We start from the raw sequence: 20,465 nt of genomic DNA, 5'->3' as shown, positions 1-20,465 counted from the left end.
ACAGATTTTGAAGAAAAGGAGAAATGAAATTTTCACTAATCAAGTGATTAACCTTATCACCTTTTGAACAACTGGCATGGACCTAGAATGTAATCAGTTGTAGAACTTGATCTTATAATACTATGGTACTCGGACGGACGGACAGACGGACATGGATACCACTATATGCTACCTCCCCCATAAATGGTGAGGGCATAAAAAAACAATGTCCAAATTACGGCAACAATGAATCGTCGGAAACAATGAATCGTAAAGTTGATTAACTTTTATTTACTAACATTGTGAACATCACTTTGGTTGATTATAAATATCTTTAACAGCATAACACCAACAACTAGTTATCACCCATACACGGTTAAATAGTGAGTAAATAATGGTATATATTTCATAAATATCAACATAGTACATGGAAATGCTACATTTTACACCAGAATAAAAACAATCTAAAAATAAATATAAACTAATAAATATATTGCACACAGAAAATGTATATATATTGAACATAAAATTGACGTGGTGATGATTCCTTGCTAAGCATTTAGTATGAAATGATATATATGTAGGAATTAATCTGCAAATTTATTTACAGACAGCAGTTAGTACTTTGGTTTCAGTTATGACTGTGTGACCCATTTACAAACAATAAATATCAATGGTTTTGACCGTAAACAACAGTTCTTTGAAAATTAAAATCAACGCAATTGCATTCTACTTCTTCCTCCAATGAGGAAAGTTGAATACTGCTCATGTGTTTCAGAATCTACACCCTCTCTTCACCTAAAACAAATCTCATCCACATAAGTTTTAACATCTTTCCTGAATGATTAAAGCCTTCCCGATCACACAACGTACTCTGTGTATTTCATCGGTCAACTTGGCCAACAACGCGAAACAAATTGTTATCAGCTGAAATGATAATGCAATATTAGTTACAAAGCAATATTAATCCTTACATAGCAGAGGTAACTTTCACTTACACAGCAATACAAAATATATTTGAAGAAGCAAGTCAGAATTTCAGTTTGATTGACCTTTGGGGACTCCTAATTACGACATGGAAATGAAATCTGACATATACTGGTAGTATCAAAAAACATATTAAATGGGCTGACTTTCATCTTTATGCTTTACCCGTCAACAAATGTATCAAATCATTCAACAAAGATTGATTCATTATCATCAGTTAAACATAAAAATCACAGCAGATTCCATCTATTAAATTCACTCTTTGATTAGTACTATAATAGTAAATAGTAAAATTGTCAACAGCGAGACTTGCCAGAGATGTCTGGATGAAACAAAATATCCCAGATGACTAAAACTGGAAGAATTTCGTTTTCTAAAATCACGTGTTCAAGATTTGCACATGTCTCAGTTGCCATGACAACTATAAACTATAATTCATCCGACAGTAAAAGAGAAAATGAAACGTGAACAAAATCTTCCCTCTGGGACCCAAAATAAAAAGGTTAAAAATAATGTCATAAACAAAAAATTCTATAAATAGTGACAGTTCGAAATGTAACAATCAAGATGGCAGCAAATATAGCTGAACATCTTTGACTATTTATCATTATCAACAATTTTAAAAGTGTTACATGGGGAGGTTGGTGGCATAGTTGTAACACACATCTCTTTCACGTAGGCGGCTGGGGATTGATTCCCGATCGAAAGTGAAAAGGTATATAGGGGTCACCTGCCTGACCGCGTGGGTTTTCTTTTCCCCGGGTACTCCGGTTTCCGCCCACAGTAAGACCCCTCGCGAGCTTCCATCCATGATTAATGTAAGTTGATGTAACTTGTTTTACAATTGTAGAATAAATAATGTGTATTTTTAACAATGTTTAAGTTTAAAAATAATACTGTAACTGTAAGATTTTACTGTGATGAATGCTTTGTCAATGGTAGCAAATTGACAAGTCAATCAATAACAATTGAACTTCTTGGTGTTATGCCTCTTGTAGCTTTTACAAGTTTAACAAGACTACCACAAACATGTAACGGTATCTAACAATACTCCTAATTCCAGTAAGCGCATCACCGCATAAATATATAACAAAACAAACTGGTATCCATGTTCCCCAAATCATCATGGACTTTTGTGATTTTCCAAATAGTTTTGAAATCACTGGACTTAACATGATTTTATTAATATCCTCAAATGCAATGATGCTTTCAGCAGAAATACACCTGAACATGTGTTAAGGCTACTCTGGAAGTGCTGTGGTACCAATGTGTATATACCGACTACTGTTCTTTGATTCTCAAACCAAAGGACCAAATATACTGTATACAATGTATACATAATACACCACATACAAAACATACGATACTTTCTCCCATACCGTCAGTATATTAAACACAATGAGATATTGACACTCACATGTACAGCTAGGTTGCTTCTTCCTGAACACGTTTAAGTTCAGCCTTAGTTTCCTCTGGCCCTGACACCATGTCCTACACCAGACATGCATGGTGTCAGGACCAGAGGAAACTCAGGCTGATGCAAGTTATATTAAATTTACCTAAATAAATTTCCATTTGGGATCTAGATAAATGAATCATTTTCAAAAATAAAAATGATTCATTAAAACGATGAACAATTCAATAGGTAAAGAATTGGGTCTTCTAATATTAGTTTCATTTTATAGCATTGTGAAGTGAATATTGATATTTTTGTCTAAATGAACGATTGAAAGTGATATTTTTCTCTCTGTATTGCAGACAACACATGTAACAAATGGACGGACAAACGTACACATCAACAATCAAGACGGTAAGACCTCGATACCATACCTCTTGTACCAGACGCCACCTTCATACTACCAACATATTTTCCTTCACTATTTCTTTGTATGACCCTTATGTATCAACAAATGTTTGGTATTCAAATATTGTCACAAAGTCTAAAAATTTCACAAGATCAGTTTCATAATATCAAGAATTCTAAAACAATATGATTCAACGATACTACTACTACTACTTATGAATATTCATTCAACTTTGAAATATTCTGTTTCTGTATCACATGACCGTATCTCTTGTTCTTCCTCGCTCATCAAAGTATATACACATGGACTGAGGGGAATTCAGAGAGTCGTCATCCTTCAACAACGCTGAACTTTCATTGGCATTCAGCGAATCACTGGAGTCATACTGGGAAATGTATGCCTGGTTCCTAGTTGGACTAGCTGTTGGGGATTGGCCGACTCGAACAGGGCTACACGATGGTGATCTTGACCTCACAATGCGGGCACCCTGTCTGGCGATTCGGCCTCTAGCAGTTCCCGGGGCGTGGAAGTCTCCATGGGGATCATCGTGTGATTTGGATCGTTGGATATAACGGGGCCTGCTTGGCTGTGGAATTAAATGAAAATTTATCAGCATTGTTATGACCAGATATGTTATAGCATAAAAAGTAGTCTAATTCCAGTGTATATATGAATTTATATAAATAAATAAAGTACATCTTACACAAGCCTTCTGAATTCCCATCCCTCACAGAAATCTGTGACAGAAAAGAACATGATAAAGTGTAAAGTGATACCTTCATTTCTACACTTTCTGGAATTGTCTCCACAGACCGGGCGGCACTTGGAGACGTTGAACCCACCAATGTGGCTCTCGCCTGTCGAAGGTTTTGTAGCTCCGTTTCAGTCCTCTCTTGGAGGAATGCGTACGATCTGTTAGGTGGTGATCTGCGAGGTTTCGGGGGAGATGCACCGTGATACCTATGCGTTGGAGATCCATGGTAGGCCGGGCGACGCGTAGGTGATCCTCGAGGAGATTTCTCATTCGCATCACAGTTGTTTTTGCTCCCGTAATGCCCTTTGCTGGAAGTTTTTGTTTTCTTACGTTTGAATGTTTTACGGCTTTTGATGTCTTGTCGTTGAAACCTATGTGACCTAGGGTCAAGGTCGGGGGTGGTCACTCCACCAAAATGACCAGATAAGATACTACCTGTAAATGAATCATTTTTGTATAATTAAGAAGTGAAAATTTTACTTCAATAACTGATGACATAATTGGAAGACCAAAATACATTAAAAAACCATGTACTGTAAAACCCTGTGTAATTTGGGTAAAAGTCATAGTCAACAAATAAAATATTAAACCATTAGTGTACAATGAAACAACCAGGCTTGAAGCCAATTATGCATATCTTAACTCCTTTATAAATAATCAAATCAGTACAGGAATAGAGGATGACCAGATGGCTTGCAGGATTAGTGATATCTTCGCTAGCCAAGGCTACATTACAGAGTGTAATGTAATCAGAAGCCTTGGCTAGCGAAGATGGATTAGGGACTGGAGAAGCAGAATTACTAAGCTGTCTACCACAACTGACAAGGTCATCGAATTCTAACCTATGATCTGACCAATGAATGAAAGAGTCAAACCCACAGACAACCTGTGCATGAGTTACTGCATACTGATATTATGATAATTACTCCTGAATGACAACATTCATCTGACTATAATTGCTTGGTCTTACCTCCTCCATTGGGTGTGTCTCCTTCGTCACTTTCGTACAGAACACTGGCTGGTTCATCAAAGCTATTCTGTTTGGACGCCCCAGGTGACCTCAGCACAATGTTTGGCTGGCGTTGTATCTTGGTGGCCTCGGCCATGACTATGGTATCTGAAACATGAAGGGATAATTCTAAACCTCTTGTGCAGGACAAATTTAGTATCAACAGGCTCTTGATATTATATAGTCCTATTGTCTAAATCTTAATTCAATATCTATCAGTGCCAATGTCAGAGCATTGGTTCATACAATATTATCTCCACATCTGACATCCAATCCTCAATGTTTTGGAGGAAAAACTGCCTATTTTTGACCACATATTTTGACATCAATAATCAGTGAAACTTTTTCATTAGCAAAAAAAAACAAAAAAAACCCCACGAAATTCAGGCAGTCTGTTAGAACAATTCAAAATATGTACTTTAAAGATTTCATTTTGATGATAATTCTATTAATTTTGATGCAAATGTCTATAACTTGAAAGTTAGACTGTATAGCCCAGAAATTACTGTCTGATATTTGATATGGAATTCCCATCTATATCTTGGAATCTCTTTTGATGCATTTAGAGTTTTTATTTTTGGTTGCCTCCTATCATCAGCAATCAAATATCACTGATGAGTCATAAAAGGAAGAAACCGCTGTATGGTGCAGTATAATTAATTTTTGCTCTAATGCATCTAACTTTCTATTTGTTTTGAATGGTGTTAATATCTTGTGCACAATAATGACACTAGCTATCTTTATATAATATGTATTTTTCATAATTAAGCTTCTGCTTTTGAATAGATATAGAACTATACGTACAGTATAACCAAAGTAGCTCAAGCCGAAATAATACAGATCATAGCTATAGCCATCTACTTTTTCCATAGTGTAGTTAATCTGAGGTTATAAAATGACATGTGTAACACTTGTTGACTTTATGACATACATTATGACAGAAACTACACAAAGGTCTTTTTACCTCCAGGAGAAATATCCTCCATTGTTGGTCTTCGAAACTTCTCCAGAATGTTGCTGCCATCTTTGGCAGAAATACGGCGACTGACCTTTCTCTCCGACAAGACAGGACTGGTACTGTCAAGACTCGAAGTGATAACTGTCGTCTTGAATGGAGCACCTGTACTTGAACTTGACTGGGAAAATATTGTGGCTGAAATTGAAAAGAAGCACACACTAGGAGGTGTTCATAAAAGTCACATCCAGGATGTTTCTTGATATTTTTAAGACAATGATTGTGATAAATGACCTATTCACTGACCTCTGCTAGCCTTTTTCCCAATAGTAGCTAGTGTAGGTTTGGACACAGGGTTAATAATCTCCACAGCAATATCTGTGATACTAGCTTGTCGTCGCTGTTCTGGGATCTGGGTCAGTGGCATGTCCGATCGTTCTGTTGTGTCAGTAGCAGAAGCAGACCGGAACTCTCCTATTCATGAAATCAAAACAGCAATATAAGTGGCATTTTCAATGAATCATCCTTTCGTCCACGTTTTACCCTATATTTCCCCTCACTCTCTCAAACTCGATAGTGACAAATTCTCCCTGACACCTGTGAAGGTATCTTCAATTCTCATTAGCTATATAACTATTCTATCCAAACAAACTCCCACCATCCTATCAGTAGCATAACAACTAATTTCCTGATTCCTCCACTAGTTTGAATAAAGGCCATTTAACTTATCTAACTTCCATAAACCCTCAGTCCCTGTGTATCTGGTTTGACCTCTAGACAGCTACCCAAATCTATTTAAATAATTTTTTATTGCAGCAATTTCTAAGAAATGGTAGCAATATGGCTACCATTCTCGATAACCACATACCTGCCCCAACAGTGTGGAATTCGTCCTTGAGTGCCTGTAGCTCCACAGCCAGTTGGAGTAGGATGCTGGCGTTACACTTCGGATGTGTGAAGCTGTAGCCGAGCATCTTGTCCTTGATAGTCTGTTGAATGTAGTACTCCTGGGCAGTGTCGCAGTTGATACGCATAATCTGGCAATGTACAAATATTGGTACAATCATTTACAGAAAGGCACACTTCACCAATTCGTTCAGAACTCAAAAATACAGAAAATATTTTCAAAATGTTCCAAACCTGTCTATTTAAATCTGAAAACTTGACACTTTACCTTGTATCGTATAAATGGCTGGAGTAAGAGAAAGATGGATGGTCGGTAGGTTACAACAAAGTCCAGGAACTTCCACATGGGTAGGGAAACTGAAACAATACCGGAGAAAAGATTACAACGTTATAATATTACCAAATTATTTTACTGACCAGTACAACGCTATAATATTACCAAATTATTTTACTGACCAGTACAACGTTATACCTTGTCTCATTTTTTTCTACCCCCAAGAACATTTTGAAAATCCTGTTCAAAAGCACAACTTCCATGCAATGTACCATAAACATTTTAAAGTCTAATATGAAATATTAGGCAGGTTTACACAGCAGATATGGGGCCTGCCTGTCATCCCAACACAGTCAATCTAATACACTGCAGGGCTTCACTTCAAGCTTTTGGAGATTTATGCTCCTCCTTGCTGACCAGTACAGGTCATGCCAAGGCTAAATAAACTGTATCAAAGGACATCTCATGTCCGCTTGTCAACTGCACACATGTGCAAATATATACTCAAAGCACCTGCTAGTTTTTATGTTCTCTGTCTCTCAGATAAACAAACCTTATCAAAGCAACTTCCCAGTCTGAATGTAATGGGCACAGATAAGACTTGCATGCAGATATTATCTTGGGGGAATCTAATTACCCTTATCACTCAGTCTTGACCAGTCTGGCTCTATCTATGACCTCCCTGACCCTACGGTTATCTATGAAGGGAGGTTTCACTCCTGCACCTAATTTACATATTCTAATTAAATAGCCCCTTACTAACAAGGTAAGGATGTCAAGAGATCCAATCAGAAGACCACCCTCGGTCACATGGCTAATGTCAATTTCTCCTCAGAAATTCTATCCAAATTGCCATTGTTGTTCTAACTGCTGGAACAAACAGTCATACCATCCACCTCCCCACCACCACCTTTATCTAATTGGTTGCCTGTGACTTTATCAGTTTCAACCTTTGGGCCTATGGCAGTAAACTGACACCATGTAATAACATAATAACATGGACAATTAATGATGCCAGACTACTGCTATACACCACAAATCGGTCAATCCAACCCCAGAACCAAGGGTTAGCTGGACTGCATACATCAACTCTATCTGGCCCAGGGTAAGACAGCAAGTCGAACCCCAAGCCTAAGTGATGTAACTCCCAACTCTTGCCGACTCCTGGACATTTGAGCAACCAGGCTATGGTACCCATGAGCTTCAGGTCAGCCATACCTCAAAGTCATGTTCTCAACGGGTTGTTGGCCATAGCTTTTCAGCACCATGCTCTTCAGCATTACGGGGTTCAAATAGCCCACAGCTATACCCCACCCAGTCCAAGGGAGGTAACTGCTAAGGTGATATGCACCCCTTATCTGCAAATTTTTTAATAAATACTGTAAATTTTTCTTACATCGTTTGTTATTTTGTTGTGTAAACTTATTTTAATGGTGATTCTATTTTGGCATTTCTGTACTTTAAATGTCCGAAAATCATGATATGTCGTTCTTGAAAATAGACCACTAATTCCTCCTGAATGAGACTTCTCTACATACTGTAGCAGTATTACTGGGATAAGTTGTGGACATCAGAGACAGGGTTCAGTCCCTGTTTTACTCACCTTTACTTTTACAACCCAGGTTCTGTATGCAGTGGGTGACCTTGTGCCACTCCGTACTCAGCACCTTGTCAAAGCATGTCATCAAAATCTCCAAACCTTTAATTATAGAGAACAGCTAGTAAATAAACATCATACAAATGACACACATCTATAACTGCACCACACATTTGTTCTATCTTTACAGTCAGATATATAGAGTAGAGTAAAAAACTAATTAAACTGCATCGTACAGTTGTTCTGCCAATCAAACAACCATATAGTAAAATAACTTCAACTAAAAATGTACATTTTAAAATATTAGTTTTAACAAAATTTTCTTTGGAATTGATCTTCAAATGAAAAAATTAAAATTATTTTATTTTTGTTATGACACACCTAGGTAAGCTGTGTGTAGTAACATCTCGTTCTCATGCTTGAAACCCTTGTCCAGCTGTCCGTAGCTGCTACATCGGTGGTTCTCGCTGATGGACAGATGATGCAGAGTGGTTTTAGTGTTACCCTGCTGCTGGGAGCGGATCTTTATTGGCGGGCACAGTATGTTCAAGCTGACCTGGAGAGCGAACTTGACATCCTCTGTATTCATCTTGGGTGTGTCTATAAAACAAACGAGGAAATTGTCATTGTACACCGCCTTTTGATAAACTGTCTTAGGGATCCTTTCTTTAGCTATCGAAACAAAAATAATTTCATAAGCTTTGAGTTTGTAGCGTCTTGACATATCCTAGAGATTTGTATTCTATTTTGATTTATTGATCTGACTTACATGACATTTGTGAAGTTACTGTAAATGTTCACAAACTCTGTAATAGTCCAAATTTTCAAGGGAATTATATTTTTGTCTATTTTCAACAACATAATCATCGTGAAGGATTTAATTTTTCTATATTCACAGTCTTAAATATAGCGTGAAAATAAATACTATGCATTATTTATAAACATAAATATAGAACTGTTTACTACTAACAGAATGTTAACAAGGCATGGCTGTTAGAAATTTAACGAACTAGGTCTGACTGGGACAACTGTGAAAATAAGCTCCATAAAATCTAACGACTATACGATAATGAATCCTGAAAACTAGAACGTCTTGGACATAGATATATTAGAGGATAAAAACAAATCTGACAGTATTGTTTAAACAAAGTGAACACGATAAGTAGGATGATTTCATTGGTTACCTACCTCGCCTACCACAGCCCAGGCGCACACACAGGGGTAAGATGAAGTTTACCAGAATGTTAATGTATCTCTCTGGAGTAGGGAACTCCGCCATTCCTCCGCAGATCTGTTCCAGGGAGAACTGCTCCTAGTAACAACATGTTGAACATAATTAATGCCATGTGTCCATGTTTGTATCTGACTCTAGTGTTCCTAGTAACATATATAAACTATTGGGTGTATATATATATTGTTAAAATCTCACATTTATCACAATTTCTAATCTTTGGCAATTGACTCTAAGGTGCGTAGCACTGAACGGATGACAAACATATTCTACAGAATCAGGAAGATAAAAACATTGTTCAGAGGTTTTATAAAAATTAGCATATCAGAACATATCCCCCTTTCCCAAAAACTTGATAAGAACTTTTCCATCAGTTTCATAGGTTGATCTTAGATCTGAACCATTTGTAACTGAAGAAATGATGAAATTTCAAAGTTGCATGAATTCAGACATGTTTCTGGACACCTGGAGAAGAGATCTAGACACTTTAAAAAGTACAGTACAGTACAGTATAAGGGTGGTAAAGTGGTAGCACACCAGTCATTCACCTAGGCAGCCAGGGTTTGATTCCCTATTGGACAGGTAAAAAGTATGGGAGTCACCCGCCAACAATGTGGGTTTTCTCCAAGAAATCTGGTATCCTTCCACTGTAAAACCCCTTGCATACTTCCATCTGGCATCCGTGACAATAAGACTGAATAATAGACATTGCATTTCAACAAATAACGTTTGAATTTTTAAAAATTAATACCATGGGCTTTATTTACTTACCCCTAGAGCAGCCATCTGCATGGCTACTAGTTTGACAACAGCAGAAGAAAATGACGGTGGAGTAAGTATACTCTGCGTGATGTGTTCAATACGGTGGCTTCCGTGAAAACTGAACAAGTTTTCAGGCAGCACGGCTCCCCCTGGTCCAGACAGTATGATACTGAGGACAGCACCGATTAATGTCTGAAAAATCAAGCCATGATAAAAATCTATTTTAAAATTGTTCTTCTGATATTCAGTCTATAGATAGTATCAATATAATGTTAATTGACATCAATATTGCATGTGTTGTTCTTATCAAAATAGTCAATCATTGTTATAGCTGATATTAACTGATAATGGTTGGTTGTCATTTCTTTTTTATACAATTATACCCGGTAGTTTCTTTATATGAATATAAACAAACATAAAATCTAAGTTGATTATATGTACCAATAGGTATGTTTTACTAATATCATTCGGGATGCAATAAAGATAATTACTAACAAAATATGCAATTCACATGTTCAAAATACGAAACATGTAACATATGACATACCCAATGCATCCCATGTGACAGTGCATAATATTAAATTATATTTATGCCATATTTTACATGACACTGATATTTACGATGATCATAATATATAAGTAAAATAATAAGTTTGTATAACCTTTTATAAAGTATCTGAATATTAATGTCATATTTTGCTTGGCACTGACATTCACCATCAGACAATTTAAACATACATGTATACTGTAACCCATATACAAAACTGACAATGATGATCAGATATGTTACATAATCAATTGTATACAAATCTTAATAACATGTAAAATTATCATTATATAAAAACCAGTAACATCTTATTTCAATGATATAAATCATTTGTGGTAAAAAACCTATTAATTGCTTTGTTTCAATAAATTATTACTAGAGTATTAATCTGTTTGCATCATCATTACTAATTACAATATATATATCATCTAATTTAATGTCTAATTACATTATATTTCATTAAGTTACTAATTACATTACATGTATAACCCAATTTAAAGTCCAATTAGCATACATTCCATAAGTTACTAATTATAATATACATGTAATCTAATTTACTGTCTAATTACCATACATTACATTAGTTACTAATTACAATATATATATATATTATCCAATATACTATCTAATTACCCTATATTCCTTTGGTTTCTAATTACCATATACATAATCTAATTTACTGTCTATAGCTAGTTACCATATATTCCGTTAGTTACTAATTACGATATATAATATCCACTTTAATGTCTAATTACCATAAATTCCATTAGTTACTATAATTACAAATTACTGTACATAATCTATTCAATTTAGCTACTTTACTTACAAGATATCCTATTAGTTACTAATTACAATACAGGCATTTTCCGTCCCCATCAGCTGTTAAGCTATCGCTATACCAACCCCGGTACCGAGATAATGAAATGAAGGGAAGTAACTCTGATAGATCAGAATGTCATAGAAGGAGCAGAACCGCCTGAAAAATGATTGAACTTGAAAACAAATACCAAGCCCAGCTACCTGAGGTACTCAGGTCACCAATGGCATAAAAATAGTAGAGAGAGTTAAATTTGAACAAAGGCTATACATGTATAAGGATATCATAGAACAGGAAATCTATGTTACATTTTAGATATACAATGTATGTGTATTACGTATCTGACAGTGTATTCGAAATAATCTGTAGAAATGGAGGGGGAGATAACTCTGACCCAATGACTGTACACTGTTATTTAAACATATATACTGACTATATAGGGCCAAAAATAAACTTCAGTCTCAAAATCAACAGTACAGTACTAACAGGTACATGACACCACAGAAGTCTAGTTCCCACCTTAAAGAGTGTGAAAGGTGACTTCACTTAGTGGTTGGAGATATTGTTTACCTTTTCTGTAAGTATTCATAAAGAAATGATTATTTGTAGAAACAGCAAACAACTACTACTAACTTGCACTATTTTCTATGGAATCACAATTGCAAGTTTCTATGGAATCACAAACATATACATGCGATGGAAAGCATTACAAAGTTACTTGGGTATTATATGTCCACAATGAATTGCCAGTCTACATTAAAATCTGTAAATTCTATTGTTAGTCTATCATATTTACCAAGTTCCTCCAAGACTTTCAAGTTTATTACTTTTGAAGTCATAATGCTTCGGATTTCATTAGGAATGACATGCTCTTACATAAAGTGAAAAAAAAAGAAATACTACACAATTCAGCCAGCAATAGACTCAGCCGTGATTGGACTCACTTCGGGAATCAACTCAGTCAACAATAGAATACATCAGCAATTGACTCACTGAGAATTGACTCAGTAAGGAATTGACTCGGTCAGGAACTGACGCTGCCAGTGATTGACAATCAGTAATTGACTCACTGCGACACTGACTCAGTCAGGAATTGACACTGCCAGTGATTGACATTCGGTCAGTAATTGACTGTCACAGTTGACTAGGTCAGAGATTGATTGGGTCAGCAATTGATTCAGCTAGTGATGAGTACCAATCATGCTAGATACAACTGTTTAAACTACTCCTCAAGTGTTAACACCAGTTTATGCAAAGCCTACTTCAATCCATATGGAGACATTTTACCTGTAGTATATTAGACATATGGCTTTGACTTCTATCTGCGGGATTATCCTGGAAAGCAAGTATTTTCTGTAACACCAACAGCTTTTTTATTTATAATGCATCTTAAACACGTGAGGGTCTACCTTGTGACTAGTCTGAAGGTATCCTTGTTATGTAGCTCAAATAATTCTTCATTGAGCTCGAGATCATGCATTAGGGCCCTGATGCACGAGAAAAAATAATGTCTGCAGTCTACATTAAATCTATGGAAAGTTTTCTTACATAATAAAATCCTAATTATAGACAATCTGGCCAAGACATGAAACACACAGAGGATTGAATATAAACTAAATACCAGGGGGGGAATTAACAATGGTCACATTTAAAATGGAAATCCACTTCCAAAGAATATTAAAAAAAAAAAAATAATTAAAGGATGGGTAAAACAAAAGACACATGCACCAGTGACTGGACTCGGTGACCTGTGACCGGGGTAGTTTATATTTAGAACATGCAGACATGGGAGCACATGCATTACACATTGATACCTTCAGATGTGGGAGATGTGCTATGTATTGGAACTTCTTCAGTGTGAGAAATACACCTACAACACCACACATTATAAAGAATCAGGTGAACACATTTTATTTATTCACTTGTAAAACACAAAAAAAAGGTGTAGAAGTTAAGTCCCTTTGTTGGTGAGAACAAGTTTTTAATTAGACAAAAGAAAAAAAGAACTTAAAAATATGGTACATAAATAATATATTGTATATTCAGATAAGACTTAAATGAGTAGAGTAGCTAGTACTAAAACTCAAAGTTAAAAGGAAAATTTGTAAAACATCCAGTGTATGACGGTGTGATAATTGTGGCATGTTTGAAAAAAAAGAAGAAAAAAAAACGGACTTAAAAATGACTTTAAAAAAAAATTTCAAATATGAAATCGTGTAAAAGAAGCTTTAAGCTTATATTAAATATTTAACATTAAAATTCAACCTCAAAAAGAGATAACTTCTAAAGACTTCAGCCGTGTGGGACTTTCAATCTGACTTTTATATACATGAATTCAGTAATTTTACCTATTAATCAACAAAATGTAGCTGTATAAAAGTTGATGAGGTAAAATGTGCACAAGTGTTATTTGCTCTTTATTTATAAAATATTTTCCGTAAAATATCATGTTTACCTTTTAGTAGGTTAGCAGCTGCATCCCAATCCGCTTGTCTCTTTAAAAAAAAACACATATTGTTCAGAAACCTTTACAATCATGTCACTTTTGTAAAGACTCGTCTTGAAATTACTATCCATATATGTACTTTAAAAATTAATAGACTTTAATAGCTTTATATTGATATCTGTATAATATTTATATCATTATCCGTCAACATCAGGAAGAAAAAAAAAAAATTTGGAGAAAGTTGTATTATAACTGAGGGAAATGTATTTAGTGTATAATTATAGTATAAACCATATGTTCTTACTCTAAGGGCAGTCTTTTTAGAAATCTTGTTAAATAGTCTATCAAGTCGTCGGAGGATCAGATTCAATCCTGGTCGGATGGCCTCTTGTTTCCAGTCAGTAATTGGCAAAATTTCTGTCATGTACCTAGAGGAAATAAAGTATACCAAAAGATTTCAATATATGTAAACTAATATGTACATAATCAATTTTTGAAAATGACATACTATTTTCTAATACTAAAGATTAAAAGCTTAAAATCATTAAAAGTTTTTTACAGTATTTTTTTAATAAAAAACTGTTAAGATATTTTTTATTAGTTATAAACAAAGTATTTCAACCTGTACAACTCCCAAATTTATCAAGACTTCCTAATTGCCATTGTTGAAATCATCGAGACTGAATTACCTTTGTAGGCCTGTACACCTCAGAGTATCGGGATCGTAGGGGGCAAGCTTCAGCAGTGTGTTGGCGATCTCAGCCAATCTCTGTCAACAAAATTTGACTATTAAATCTTAAATTATAAAAATTTAAGATATTAAAAAAGAATTTATAAATAAAAAGTGTTTGATCTTACATGGTGGACAAAAAGGTTACAATTGGATTTGTCTACATTTACATTAGCTATTATAGAAATTTTTACTTTTATTGAAATTTATTGAATGAACAAATAGGAGTTCTTACATTGTGTGCCTTATGATCCAGAAGTTCTGGAGGTCTGAAGGAAGGGTCCTGTAACATTTTGCGAAGCTCCTTGAGACGACTTTGACAGGTGGCATAAAACTCGGCCACCACACTGAGGAGAGAGTCCCGAGGTTTACGGAACTCTGTTCTCATTTCCATGTCCTCACTGTCTTGTGTGTAGACCTTTTTACGACCTTCCTCCATGTGACGACTGTAAACATACATAGGGGATAGAGTCTGTTGTAACAGAACATTCCTCTACTTATCTAACAACTCTTTATTTACAAGTGTAGCATGATTGCATACAACTGTTAGTCACTAAAAGTGAGCTTACCTTTCCTAAACATACTATCCCAATTTCATCAACTTCATAAAAGACATGCACGGTTGATTGCACAACAATATGCTGTGAAGTGCAATCAACTCTAGGTATCTGATGATGACTGGGTATATTCCATTGATAATATGACGACAGTCCGTCCTAGATACAAAGGAATATTCAAAGGAGGTGACTGAGAAAACTCAAAACAGGTCAAATGAAATGTCAAAATCTGGATGGGGAGGTGCATAGCCTCATTATTCAATAAATTTACTAATTCTAATATTGAATTTCAAAGAATACTGAATGGTTTTTTATAGTAAGACTAGAAAATGTCTGTAAGACATAAATACCCCCGCTGCCACTTGACACCTCGAAACACAGTTTGGTGAGGATTGCATCAGTAGCTCCTGAGATTAGCTATGGCGGGGGCATAAAGTCAGCAGGTACGAACAATTATGGTAACAACAAAGCATCATTAAGATCCAATCTGTTTCACTATATACCTTACAAATCTGGAATATCTGAAAATAACCAGGTGTTTTTAATGTTTTAAATATAGCCTAATGATTTTATGAAACCTTTATTTAGGTTGATAAATAATTATCACATAAATTAATAGACTGAAAACATGTAAATGTGCACTGTAATAAGACACTGTTATTGAAGTCTGAGAAAACATAACCCTGAGTAAATAAGGTGTAGATAGAAGGTAACACATTCAACTTGTTAATTCATCAAATTCTGAATCAGTTCTTCAATCTCAGAGATCATTAAACTATATAAGCACTGCTTTTATTATCAATATGAAATTTAAAATCATTTGTGTCTGGATTTTGTATAAAAAAGCTAATTTGTAGAATTTACACTTCCCCCCGCTTTCCCCCCTCTATTTTTTGTGAGTGGGTAATCATATTGTAGGTGAACTCTTTTGTGGTTAGGTTGGAACATATAATTTTCATGCTGCTGACATAATTAGATCTGATGTTACCAAAGCTATTGAACTTAGTCGAGTCCTTGTATAAAGTTTGAAGAGAACTAGCTGAAAAATATTTCCAAAAGTTATTGAGTAGAAAAAGCAGCTTTTTGCAATAAATGACATTTTTGTGAAACAAGGGGTCATAATATTGCCAAATAACGTCCGCGAAAAGTGGTGATCAAACTCAGCCAAGCCATTTAGGCATTTAATGTTGTTACTAAGTTTCAAGAAAATCTGATAATATTTGTTGCCATTATTGCACAGAAATGTCCAAAAATTACATTTCTCATCAATCAATGGGCCATAACTCAGCCAAATAACATCCGCAAAAAAAGGCGATCGAGGTTGGCCTGGCCATTTAGGCATTTAATGTATAACTGATAATATAACAGATCTTCAAATACAACTGATAGTAAAAGATACAATTTGGCACAATAGCCTAGCTTGTTTTCAATTCTTTAAGATGAAATATTGTCAAACCCTAAACAACTGTAATATGAATTTCATACCAGCTAGCATGCGAGTCCTCCCTGTCGTCATAGTAACTGGTCCCACCCAGAGGCGAATGGTTACTCTGGTTAGACTTCACATTTGGTTTGTCACTCTCCAGCTGACGCTGAGGAAGACTCATGTTCCTGAAAAAGTGTGCAGTCAAACCTCTAAGGTCTCTGAGGCTGGAAACATCTATATAAGTCTGTAACGAGTCAAAACCTTCACCCCCTAGCCCCCTAAAATAAACAGAAAGAAAAAAAAACATTGGATGTGGCTGGTGTCAGACAGCCTTCCAATTCTATTAATAAAGTTAGTGTTAGTAACATAATAGACGTTGTAAACATAAAATCCAACCAAACCACTTGAAAATAAATGAACAAATAAGAAAATTAGAAAAAGAGTAAAAAATAAAAATTGGAAAAAAAAAATCATATTTCTTTTCTAAAAATGAAATAAATCATATGTTTTTAATTATCTGATTAAAATTAGATTTCATAAAACCGATATAATTATATAATGGTCCATTGCAGTAACAAATACAATCTGATAGTTGCATAAATAACAATTTAAGCATACACAGTTTTCTATCTGAGCAGAAAAGGTCATATACCTAGTGAAGTATTCACAGCAACTGAGCAATGCTCGGATGGAAATTCCCATGTTGTTGATGATGCCGATTTCTGCTCGGGCTGCAGGTGGATTGTCCTGGCGTGTTGTCTCCAAACGAAGATGGTCCAGATATCGTGTAACCACCACCTCTAGTACAGTCTGAAAATGTACACAGAATTGGTTAAACACCTCAAGTCTCCTCCGACTCAAAAATTCATTACCTTAAACAACTAAGGGGATAAAAATGGAAAACCTTTAAATCTGAGACATAATTCATTCCCTTTAACAACTAATTAAGAGATGAAAATGGTAAACCTTTAAATCTGAGATATAATTCATTCCCTTTAACAACTAATTAAGAGATGAAAATGGTAAACCTTTAAATCTGAGATATAATTCGAACAATGATTATTTATTGTGGATCTGATGACTGCTGAAGTAACAAGACTTACAAGCATCTGAACACTCCTGAAGGAGTCTGGAGCGTAGCCAATCACTGTAACACACATATTGATGACCTCGATCATCTCCAGGCGGTCCGGGTCATTCTCATAACAGAAATCCTGTAGCAATAAATAAAACTATCAAAGTTGTGTATTAACATTGTATTATTAATAACAACATTTCTTGCTCTTTTGATTTTACAGATGAAATGAATTTTATGCAGTGGGCACATACTGTAGAAAGCTGCTGAATAGTAAGAGTGAATCCAAACTGGGAGAACTAAAATGTAGAATGTACTAATTTTAACAGGAGCAGGTCAGTATAAATCAACTGACAATGGAAGCATGCTTTATGTCCAAGATCCTGTTTTGATTCTCGGCACTCGGTTAGGGTTTTCCCCATTCATTTGACCTAGTTATGAAGGATAACCTACCAGAGCACGGAGTGGTTTCTCTCCTTGAATGAGTTCCAGCATACACAGACTATCTGCTGTGTCACGCTCAAGGGATAGCAGCAGTTTGAAGAGGCAAGCAGGCTGCACCTGTAAGGAGGATATCAAGATACACAATTTCATATTGGTCAAGTACAAAAGATACTGGGGCACTGGTACTGGGCTGAACAGGTTTTACTCCTGTTAAAAGGAAGAATCCTTGACATTGTAGTTGTATCTAATTATGTAATTATGGAGTAATTTCTTTTTTATTTAAGCTTTCAAGATCTTTGACAACAGAAATGCACTACTAGCTTATAATTTGTCAATTAGAATAATTCAAATTGAAATTACCTTTCTACAATCTACAAGTCCTGTGTCTTCAGAGGTCATGTCGAGTAATGGGGTGACACTGCCAAACATCTACAACAGAAAGTAACACATAACACAAGTAAGCCTAAACTGAGGCCAATAAAAATATCATTCTGCAGGTAAAATCTGAATGGCATATCAATACTGTACCATAAGGTTTTAAAGTCATCCTCATTTCATTGGGAAATATTTCCTTGTATCATTTGAAATTAAATGTATGCCTGGTGGTTTGGTTGTCACTAACCCTATTCTTATTTTGAGAATGTATAACATTACCTGGATCTCTAATTACAGAGTAAGTGAAACTGATGTAGCAGAATATATTCTTACTGTTTTTGGAACATCTGGACCCAGTAAACCATACTCATCCTCTAATACACATTTTGTGCTCAGACTCAAATAAATTTGGAGATATATCTGATATTTCAATAACTATTCTCTCAATGATCTAAATAAATTTCAGAAAGACTTGAAATGAGATATTGTTTTTGATTATTAAGGTTTTTCTTCCATTTCATCCGATTTTAAAATCTGTTATTGTCTCATTTAACATAAACACACTGTATAAGATACAGCCAATCTGTAAAGGCATTGAGCAAAAACAAAAGTGGCCCTTATAGACAGGTGCTTGCTATATCCATGTGGCCTTTAAAGACAGGTGCTTTCTATATCCAGGTGGCCTTTACAGATGGTAGTTTGCTATATCCAGGTGGACTTTAGGGCAGGTTTGACTGAATTATTTTTGTTGTTATTCACAATATGTTTAAATGTAACAATGTATTGTATAAATACTGACCTGTAGGATGAATGGTTTCCTGTGTAGGATGTAGAACTGTTTACAAACATACTCGATAGCCTGACACAGGACAGGGTTAGGCTGGTTGTTACTGTAGATCTTCAGCAGTGTAGGCATCAGGTACAGGAACCTGTTCAGAGTTTATGTCAAAATTTGATGGGAAAAAATTACGAACATATCAAAAACAAAACACCCAAACTTTATAAATTGTTGTTTTCAATTTCTTGATACAGGTGGTCTAATAATATCTACATATTTAAATGTAGTTTACTTACTTCCCTGTACCGATGTGGGCCTATAATATTATGCAGGTAACAAGTTAACCTCTCCTACTTGAATACCAAAGTAGAAACTGTCATATATACTACCTATTTGAATATTTTTTATAACATCCAGCTTGTTGATAACAAAGTTTAATCTAATTATCAAGAAATAACACAGGTTTAATGATGACACAAACAACATGGAACGAATGTCACAAAGCAATGAAAACCATTCAAAGATCTTTGTTATTTTATCATACACATTCATTTTATGCAACCTAAAAATGTATACCTACAGCCCCGAAATTTCAAGGATTTGCATTCATGTATGTTCACTTATCATGAACATCACCCTTGTCCCTAGACCAGTAGCTACATGTATAGAAAGGACTGATTTATTACTTTCCATCCTCATTTCAATACTGCAGAAGCTTGCGACAGAGGCACAACTTCTTACCCATTCATGGAGAAGATGTGTTTGAAGTGTCGACAGGTGTTGATGAGGGTGGACAGACAGAACCTGAGCAGAGCAGTGTCTTCACAGTGTAGGATCACACAACCATTTATCACGTTCAGGAACAACTGGAGGTCATTAGTCCAGGAAAACGTACTTGTCATTGTTTTAAAGATGGCCGACATCAACTACAGTAGTAAGAAGAGAATTCTGATATTAGTACCAGCATGTCAAATTAATCATTATAAGGTAACAGTTTGCTTCTCCAGGGAA

At 35.3% G+C, this 20,465-nt stretch overlaps 1 protein-coding gene across 1 annotated transcript in view; it reads right to left on the bottom strand.

The window, feature by feature from the left end:
* Positions 1-247: 247 nt before the first annotated feature.
* Positions 248-20,465, bottom strand: part of LOC117342584 (protein unc-80-like) — a 56,471-nt gene continuing 36,253 nt past the window's right edge. The window contains 24 exon segments of the mRNA XM_033904782.1: positions 248-3,357; positions 3,548-3,960; positions 4,496-4,642; positions 5,499-5,687; positions 5,796-5,963; positions 6,358-6,526; positions 6,664-6,752; positions 8,273-8,368; positions 8,648-8,866; positions 9,455-9,578; positions 10,269-10,451; positions 12,911-12,958; positions 13,438-13,493; positions 14,079-14,118; positions 14,374-14,497; positions 14,759-14,838; positions 15,035-15,245; positions 16,842-17,060; positions 17,435-17,592; positions 17,886-17,996; positions 18,311-18,418; positions 18,662-18,730; positions 19,476-19,605; positions 20,196-20,380. Of these exon segments, the coding sequence (XP_033760673.1) occupies positions 3,025-3,357; positions 3,548-3,960; positions 4,496-4,642; positions 5,499-5,687; positions 5,796-5,963; positions 6,358-6,526; positions 6,664-6,752; positions 8,273-8,368; positions 8,648-8,866; positions 9,455-9,578; positions 10,269-10,451; positions 12,911-12,958; positions 13,438-13,493; positions 14,079-14,118; positions 14,374-14,497; positions 14,759-14,838; positions 15,035-15,245; positions 16,842-17,060; positions 17,435-17,592; positions 17,886-17,996; positions 18,311-18,418; positions 18,662-18,730; positions 19,476-19,605; positions 20,196-20,380 (3,669 nt within the window). The 3' untranslated portion in view covers positions 248-3,024.

This window comes from Pecten maximus, chromosome 2 (genome assembly GCF_902652985.1).
Source record: "Pecten maximus chromosome 2, xPecMax1.1, whole genome shotgun sequence".
In the NCBI taxonomy this organism is placed as follows: domain Eukaryota; kingdom Metazoa; phylum Mollusca; class Bivalvia; order Pectinida; family Pectinidae; genus Pecten; species Pecten maximus.
This window is presented reverse-complemented; position numbering and strand designations above follow the sequence as displayed.